At 36.5% G+C, this 9220-nt stretch overlaps 2 protein-coding genes and 1 long non-coding RNA gene across 4 annotated transcripts; all 3 read left to right on the top strand.

Moving 5' to 3' along the window:
* Positions 1 to 2540: 2540 nt before the first annotated feature.
* Positions 2541 to 6605, top strand: LOC103509065 (E3 ubiquitin-protein ligase SIAH1-like). Of its 2 annotated transcripts, none has more exons than XM_026823507.1 (2): positions 2541 to 2555; positions 5191 to 6605. In XM_026823507.1, exon 2 carries the CDS (start codon positions 5412 to 5414, stop codon positions 6261 to 6263), a length of 852 nt encoding a protein of 283 aa, XP_026679308.1. In that variant the 5' UTR covers positions 2541 to 2555; positions 5191 to 5411; the 3' UTR covers positions 6264 to 6605. The 2 variants fall into 2 exon arrangements, with proteins under 2 accessions (XP_026679308.1, XP_008471877.1); XM_008473655.3 differs by lacking the exon at positions 2541 to 2555 and adding an exon at positions 3816 to 4026 and having other exon boundaries at positions 5060 to 6605.
* LOC103509074 (E3 ubiquitin-protein ligase SIAH1-like) lies at positions 4023 to 5059 on the top strand. The gene has a single exon (XM_026823504.1). It carries the CDS (start codon positions 4379 to 4381, stop codon positions 5057 to 5059), a length of 681 nt encoding a protein of 226 aa, XP_026679305.1. The 5' UTR covers positions 4023 to 4378.
* A 28-nt stretch (positions 6606 to 6633) lies between the features above and the next one.
* On the top strand, positions 6634 to 7217 carry LOC113467374. The gene is made up of 2 exons (XR_003391469.1): positions 6634 to 7024; positions 7115 to 7217. It is a non-coding gene; the product is annotated as an uncharacterized LOC113467374 (long non-coding RNA).
* The last annotated feature ends 2003 nt before the right edge of the window (positions 7218 to 9220 follow it).

Here is a 9220-nt window from a genome sequence, read left to right as displayed (position 1 = left end):
CTCAATAAAAGTAGCCACTCAATTGTCTTCACGAGGCCAAGTGCACCCTGAACGCCAAGCACAGAGCCGAAAAAAAACTGCGGCCCCGCCGGGAATCGAACCCGGGCCTCCTACGTGCAAGCCTAGTGTGATACCCACTCGGCCACGGAGGTTGCTCCATTATATTTAACTCCAATTTTCATTTCAGAGTACAATGTCGGAATGGAGGCTCGTGTTTTGGCTCACGTTCATAATTCTGGCGGTCACCAATCTATTCTATCTCGTGTTCGGCTCGGCCGAAATACAACCCTGGAACGACCCCAACCCTGTAGTACAAAAGCCGCCCCCCCGAAGTGAAATAGAAATCGGCCCAGAACCCGAATAGAGTGCCCCAAAACCCGAATAGAGTGCCCCAGAACCCAAATAGGGGGATGCTTGTAGATTGAGTACGAATAGACTATCTTTGGACAAGCAACCACACTAGTAGATCATTGATGGCCGAGGCCACAAGTGAGCGTATTTGGATTAACTTCGGATCAAGCAATCTGATTGGGGTTGATTTCAAAAAATTCCGCCCGGGGCGGATTTTATCCTGATGGGATAATGTTCGTTCTCGGAACGGCTGGCTTTTTCCTATCCTGTCTTCCTTCTCTCTTCGATTTCGGGACGATAAGACCATAGCAGTTGCAGTTCCCTCTGTCAAACCTCTTAGAAAAAAAAAAGTTATTGTTATTACTCACCTACATTTAGGATCAAGCTATACCTACTCCTACTCAGTTCGAACTGTTTTTTGTTTTTAAGAGGTTTGACAGAGGGAACTGTAAGTAATACCAACTAAGCTAACTAGGCTGGCAGTTCGAGCTGTAATATTCTCAAAATCCGATCAGACATAATGTGAGAAAGCCAAATAAAAACTACTTCGGTGGCGTAGTGGTCAACAAACTCACCTGGCAATCGGAAGGGCGTGGGTTCAAACTCAAAACAGGTGTGAAATTTTCACGGTAAAAATCAAAATCACGATTGAAGATTAATTGAAGAATCAGAAGTGGCAAAAATCACGAATAATAGAAATGTGGTAACCGAAAAAATGTGTGCCTCAAAATCCTCAAATCAGTGTGTTCATCTCTTGTCCAGTATTCCCTTACCTCCGTGACAACAAAATGGCGTCATTGGAATATTGGAAACAACTGGCGCGAAATTTCAAAATTTTCAATTTCTGATATTTCAAGATTTTCAAGAAAATTAAAATTGGTGATAATATTTGCAAGATATAGTGTTTTAATCCAATCCATTTTTAATGCATCAATGTTCATTTGAATCATTCACCTCGTAACCATCTGAGGATAAAATGTCGTAGGAACTTTTTTTTTAGACATATTGGAAATTAGAAAGTGAATACCACTCTAGGTGACTGAAATTAAAATCTACAATATTTCCTTCGGTACCTTTTTGTTATCAAAATGTGTTTTACCTATTGAGTAGGTATCAAGTTAATTCTGGCTTTTTCCTATCCTGTCTTCCTTCTCTCTTCGATTTCGGGACGATAAGACCATAGCAGTTGCAGTTCCCTCTGTCAAACCTCTTAGAAAAAAAAAAGTTATTGTTATTACTCACCTACATTTAGGATCAAGCTATACCTACTCCTACTCAGTTCGAACTGTTTTTTGTTTTTAAGAGGTTTGACAGAGGGAACTGTAAGTAATACCAACTAAGCTAACTAGGCTGGCAGTTCGAGCTGTAATATTCTCAAAATCCGATCAGACATAATGTGAGAAAGCCAAATAAAAACTACTTCGGTGGCGTAGTGGTCAACAAACTCACCTGGCAATCGGAAGGGCGTGGGTTCAAACCCAAAAGAGGTCTGAAATTTTCACGGTAAAAATCAAAATCACGATATTACGAAAGAAGATTAATTGAAGAATCAGAAGTGGAAAAAATCACGAATAATAGAAATGTGCTAACCGAAAAAATGTGTGCCTCAAAATCCTCAAATCAGTGTTCATCTCTTGTCCAGTATTCCCTTACCTCCGTGACAACAAAATGGCGTCATTGGAAACAACTGGCGCGAAATTTCAAAAATTTCAATTTCTGATATTTCAAGAAAATTGGTGATTTTGCAAGATAAAAAATTAAAAAGTGTTTTATTTCACTGTATTTCTCTTTTATCAGTGAGTTTTTTACATTATTGTCTTCTTAAATACCTATTACACTATATAAGAATGTTACATGTTTGATTTAAAAAGGTTTGTTCTGGTTAGAAGGAAACTTACACAAAGATTCAAATCAAGCCCTTGAACATTTCACTGTTGACCCTTTTATCAAAAACTAGAATGCAACAATATGGACAGTTTGGTCTGAATTTCACAGTCTAATCTCAAAAGACCGCGTATATGTGACATTCTTTTGGGCAGAAAACATTGGCAAGAAGTTGACCTCAATGGAAGGTGGTAAATTTGCAAGATAAAGTGTTTTATTTCACTGTATTTCTCTTTTATCAGTGAGTTTTTTACATTATTGTCTTCTTAAATACCTATTACACTAAATTAATAAGAATTTTACATGTTTGATTTAAAAAGGTTTGTTCTGGTTAGAAGGAAACTTACACAAAGATTCAAATCAAGCCCTTGAACATTTCACTGTTGACCCTTTTATCAAAAACTAGAATATGGACAGTTTGGTCTGAATTTCACAGTCTAATCTCAAATGACCGCGTATATGTGACATTCTTTTGGGCAGAAAACTTTGGCAAGAAGTTGACCTCAATGGAAGGTGGTAAACACTTGATTGGAGACTTGGTAACTTTGTGAAGCTCCATTCTAACTTGATATTAAAACAAAATATGTTAATCAGTTTTTGTGAATTAATTGTTTTCTAACAACTCTATTGAAGCTGGTATACTATTCTCCATGAACTGCTTGTCATGATATAAATTGGGTCTTATTGTACTGAGATTGAAGAGAGAATTAGGACAAGATAGGAGAATGCTAGATGTTCCAAGATCAAAACTCATTTGCTTTAGAGAAAGTTTACGTACCCTAGGTTACTTAGAGCAGTGGTTCTCAAACTGTGCTCCGCAAAGAGCTTTCAGGTGCTCCGCATACCTAGTTTCATTTTTCTTACCGCATTTAAAAAAAAATCACACGAATATGTTAAGTCAAATGGGAAGTATTGGAACAAGCCGTACAGACCGTACGCTAATGAACATTTCCGAATTATTTAAAGGGTGGGGGGGAGGGTGCTCCGTAGAGTTTAGAGCACTTGCTTGGTGCTCCGCGGCCAAAAAAAAGTTTGAGAACCACTGACTTAGAGGTTTCCAGAGCATCTGGACAAGTCCAATGAGGCTCCAAGGTAGGAATCAAACTTACAATCTAGTCAATTAGACTGGTTAAGCCAATATTTGTTACCAAAATAAAGTCACACTTGGTCTCTTGAAATCAGACTGAAATTGAGTTCAAGTTTCAAACTGTTTGTTTTGTGATAAAATATTTACTTACTTGAATGAACATTTTAAAAATTCCTAAAGGGTGGGGGGGAGGGTGCTCCGTAGAGTTTAGAGCACTTGCTTGGTGCTCCATGGCCAAAAAAAAGTTCGAGAACCACTGACTTAGAGGTTTCCAGAGCATCTGGACAAGTCCAATGAGGCTCCAAGGTAGGAATCAAACTTGCAATCTAGTCAATTAGACTGGTTAAGCCAATATTTGTTACCAAAATAAAGTCACACTTGGTCTCTTGAAACTAGACTGAAATTGAGTTCAAGTTTCAAACTGTTTGTTTTGTGATAAAATATTTACTTACTTAGGAAAATTTTGTGAAAATGGTCTAGTAAATAAATAAATTGATAATTTGATATGTACAAAGGCAAGAACAATTTTTATTGAAATAAAATACTTAAATCAGATCAAATTAGTGGGTCTTTTGTTCATGAGCATTTGAACTATAAACAAAATCGAATAATTAAGTACAAAACTAAGAAAGTACATTAATTTGAATCATTACTTAGGTTCAATATATTTTGACTAATGTCAAAAATCTAAGAGTGTGAAATAGGTATCACAATTCCAATTATTTTACAATATTGTGAACAGACTAAAAATATGTATCAATAAAACAGAAAATAAGGAGCTTCAAGTAATAAAATAAAGACAGATAAAATAATATAAAGTAAAAACTCTTCCTAGATTAATAGTAAACATACATACAAAGATATTGAAGTGACAGACATACAATGTGAAAAAATAAAATTAATTCAAAGACAATTAAGAGACTAAACAATAGAACTCCAATAAGTTGTAAGAATACAATATTACTTTAGTAAATATGACACTATAAAATTTTCTTCTGTGACACTGATAAATCAGAAGACACATCTCATTACTAGAGATCAGACAATATAGCAGCTATGAATAACAAAATGTCTGATTCTACTATGAACAATACAGTAGGAATAGTTGGTTCCAGAAGACATGAACCAACACACCCTAGCATGTGCCCAGGTACAAGCACAGACCTTGCCTCTCTATTTGAATGTCCGGTATGTTTTGACTATGTGTTGCCCCCTATTATACAATGTCAAAGTGGTCACCTTGTGTGTTCTAACTGTCGACCCAAGTTATCCTGCTGCTCCACCTGCCGAGGACCTCTGGGTAACATACGGAATCTTGCTATGGAAAAAGTGGCAGAGACAGTAACATTTCCATGCCGCTACCAGATGAATGGTTGCAATGTGGTGTTGTTACATACAGAGAAACCCGAGCACGAGGATGCATGTGAGTACAGACCATACCATTGTCCATGTCCAGGAGCATCGTGTAAGTGGTCAGGTGCATTGGACCAAGTCATGGGACATCTCAACCAATCACACAAGACCATTACTACACTACAAGGAGAGGACATTGTGTTCCTAGCAACTGATATAAACCTAGCAGGAGCTGTAGACTGGGTCATGATGCAGTCATGCTTTGGTCATCATTTCATGCTTGTGTTGGAAAAGCAAGAAATAGATGGACGCCAGCATTTCTTTGCTATTGTACAGCTTATTGGATCCCGTAAGCAGGCAGAACATTTTACATACGTGAAATAGGTATCACAATTCCAATTATTTTACAATATTGTGAACAGACTAAAAATATGTATCAATAAAACAGAAAATAAGGAGCTTCTAGTAATAAAATAAAGGCAGATAAAATAATATAAAGTAAAAACTCTTCCTAGATTAATAATAAACATACCTACAAAGATATTGAAGTGACAGACATACAATGTGAAAAAATAAAATTAATTCAAAGACAATTAAGAGACTAAACAATAGAACTCCAATAAGTTGTAAGAATACAATACTACTTTAGTGAATTTGACGCTATAAAATTTTCTTCTGTGACACTGATAAATCAGAAGACACATCTCATTACTAGAGATCAGACAATATAGCAGCTATGAATAACAAAATGTCTGATTCTACTATGAACAATACAGTAGGAATAGTTGGTTCCAGAAGACATGAACCAACACACCCCAGCATGTGCCCAGGTACAAGCACAGACCTTGCCTCTCTGTTTGAATGTCCGGTGTGTTTTGACTATGTGTTGCCCCCTATTATACAGTGTCAAAGTGGTCACCTGGTGTGTTCTAACTGTCGACCCAAGTTATCCTGCTGCTCCACCTGCCGAGGACCTCTGGGTAACATACGGAACCTTGCTATGGAAAAAGTGGCAGAGACAGTAACATTCCCATGCCGCTACCAGATGAATGGTTGCAATGTGGTGTTGTTACATACAGAGAAACCCGAGCACGAGGATGCATGTGAGTACAGACCATACCATTGTCCATGTCCAGGAGCATCGTGTAAGTGGTCAGGTGCATTGGACCAAGTCATGGGACATCTCAACCAATCACACAAGACCATTACTACACTACAAGGAGAGGACATTGTGTTCCTAGCTACAGATATAAACCTAGCAGGAGCTGTAGACTGGGTCATGATGCAGTCATGTTTTGGTCATCATTTCATGCTTGTATTGGAAAAGCAAGAGATAGATGGACGCCAGCATTTCTTTGCTATTGTACAGCTTATTGGATCACGTAAGCAGGCAGAACATTTTACTTATAGACTGGAGTTGAATGGACATCGGCGGAGATTGACATGGGAAGCAACACCAAGGAGTATTCATGAGGGAATTGCCTCAGCTATTATGAACTCGGACTGTTTGGTGTTTGACTCTAATATTGCACAGCTGTTTGCAGATAATAAGAACCTGGGTATAAATGTTACCATTGCAACAGTTTGAAGTGTTATCATAATGTATAGCATGTATTCTTGTGATAACTTTCTGATACATATTTAGCTTTGTATTATGTATACTGAATCATAGATGTTACTTATTAGGTTGAAGCTTTACTCTTTACATAATTGTTTTTAATTATTTGGGGCAGGTATTGGTCTCTTCTTAATGTATAGATAATACATTAAGCTTACATTCAGGAGGTTTGATTTGACATGAGAAATCATTTGCAAGACAAGATTTTAATATTGTTATGGCCATTCATTTGTATTAACATTATAAATTATTGTACATAAAAGATGGTTCGTTATAAAATAAAAATCATTTGATTAGTTTAGTTCTGGCACAAAGACACAATACAAGATGTATCATATTTTTTAACAATATTTGCGGACCAGAAAGATTATTTTTCAAATTTTCGAGAGACATACGTAAATTTTATCTTGTTTTGTGTTGTTGCTTCTACTCGTTTTTAGCCCATCCTTCCTTTATTATTAGCGTTACTGTTTGTTGGGTTTTATTTGTGCTCTTGTTGATGGGAACATCGAACATCAATAAAATTCATTTTGCCTTATCGATGTGTCTTTGCTTGCAATGTTTTTATATTTGCTCAATTTACGCGTTTTCATTTGGAATATTTTTTCGAGTTTTTGTTTTTCTTCTAAGTTCAAAGTAAAAATTAACTCACACGTTCCAGCATTGACTTGGATTAGCTAGAGAATATTCTGTTTTCAGCATATTTTTTCTCCTTTTCACAATGTCAATAGGTAGCATTAGGGGATTTTTCACAACTTTTTACGTAGGAATCGACCTTTTATTCATAATTTTTACCCAACTGCAACTGCTCCTGTCAATAGGTAGCATTAGGTACCTACTAAGAATGTATTTCTTCGTCCATTTTTGTAAAATCATTATAGAAAATTCCACTAAATTTCACAACTGATTGTTACATTACGTACCTATGTACTGTCAATAGGTAGCATTAGGTACCTACTAAGAATGTATTTCTTCGTCCATTTTTGTAAAATCATTATAGAAAATTCCACTAAATTTCATAACTGATTGTTACATTACGTACCTATGTAATTCTAACTATTGCTTAATTTGCTTTGTCGAGTGCCAAAGCAAATCATGCCTTAAAATATTTTCTCACTAGTACAAACCTACTCATACCTACATAGCTGTCATATTTCCTTTAAACGCACACTTTTTTCACCTCTGTTTTGTGTATAGCTGAAATTGAAATCTTCCATCTTGTAAAGTTATCTACTTTTGAACAAAAAATTTCTCGTGTATAATAAAATTGATTGTAAACAGAAGATTAAAACAGAAATTTATTATAAAAAATAAAATAAATAGAGCTTTTCTACTTCTGATCTGAGCTGCTCTATCTCTGTGGTTTGCTCTTTGAATTCTGGAAGCGAACGAGAGAGTATATTTTAAAGCAGTTTGTTTAGACAAGTGATCAGCTCCTTTGACCGTGCCCGAATCACACAAAGCTTGCACTCCAGAGGTCCCGATGTCGATTCCTGGCAGGGTCGAAGTTATTTCGGGTCTGTGCTTGGACTTCGGGGTGGACTTAGCCTTGTGAGGACAATTGGGTAGCTATTTTAACCGAGTAGCGATCAGTGGCGGGCACGGCAGTGCGCCAGGCCAAGTTCCGGCCTCAGCACGCCAGTGTGTATGTATATTACACGAAACATTTCGAGCAATTTTTACCCCTATCATAACTCTGTTAATTTTGCACATATTGTTACGAAATTTGGACCATATGTTAAGCTATACTTGCTTATTATGCCCGCGAAGTTCTAGCTTCAAAGGAAGGGGTAGAAAAGGGGCCTAGAAAATCGCTTATTTTAACATTACGAAGCACTTCCCGCTGTCGTAGAAACTTGAAATTTGGCAGGATGGTAGTCTTGATGAGTAAGTAAAGGGAAAAATTTGAAATTGGACAAAAGTTTGATAACATAACACCTTTAACATAATACAAACATAAATGTTTACAGCAGAAGACCTTGCTTAATTATAATAGAAAAAAGAAAAGAAACAAATGTTTTAGATACTGACCTTTTCTTGGAAGTACTCTTGCATCGACTTCGGGGCAGAAAGTCCGGGTCATCCGTGTCTTCACCAGAGGGGGATCTATCTATGTTGATCTTGGCCATCTGATTCTCCAAACCCTTCAATGGAGATCTTTGCTGCTGTTGTTGCTGTTGAGATTTCTCCATTTGGGCTTTCAAATTGTTCTGGGGAAGAGGAAATGGGATAAACACTCATGTTAGATGAACATTCAATGAGCACAGAAACAAGCGGAAAGCGACCCGCTCGAGAAAAAAGGGGCCATCCAGATCTGTGTATTTCTTCTTCTTCTTCTTCTTCTTCTTCTTCTTCTTCTTAAAAAAAATGTTCCGATAACGAATCTTAGCTGTTCAGGATAAAATTCACCTCGGGCGATTCCAAGGCTCGCTACCCTTCAAGCAAATTACTAGACTGGCTTAGTTGCTTTTTAAAGACCAAAGTCTCAACAACCGCAGTCTAAGCAACGTGCTATGTACGAGTATTTGGAACAGATTTTTTTTCAAAAATAAAATTTACATTTATAAAAAAAGAAAATTGCATAAACCTCATACTCACAATCATTTCTCCTTTCTGAAGCAAATTCAGCTGCAGATCTCTCACGACGTTGTGTCTCTGTTCTAATTCTGCCTTAAGACTATTCACTTGGTCTTCCAACTTTCGAATTTAAAAAAAAAAAAAAAAAAAAAAAATCATTTGCAACACATGATTTTAATATTGTTATGGCCATTCATTTGTATTAAGATTATTGTACATAAAAGATGGTTCGTTATAAAATAAAAATCATTTGATTAGTTTAGTTCTGGCACAAAGCAGAACACAATAAAAGATGTATCAACTTCTCTGGTAAACAAACAGTAAAACTTTGATATAACATTATAACATTT

The sequence above is a fragment of the Diaphorina citri genome, unplaced genomic scaffold (genome assembly GCF_000475195.1).
Source record: "Diaphorina citri unplaced genomic scaffold, Diaci psyllid genome assembly version 1.1 scaffold463, whole genome shotgun sequence".
Classification (NCBI taxonomy): Eukaryota; Metazoa; Arthropoda; class Insecta; order Hemiptera; family Psyllidae; genus Diaphorina; species Diaphorina citri.
Note: the sequence above shows the minus strand (reverse complement) of the source record. Positions and strands in the feature narration are given on the sequence as shown.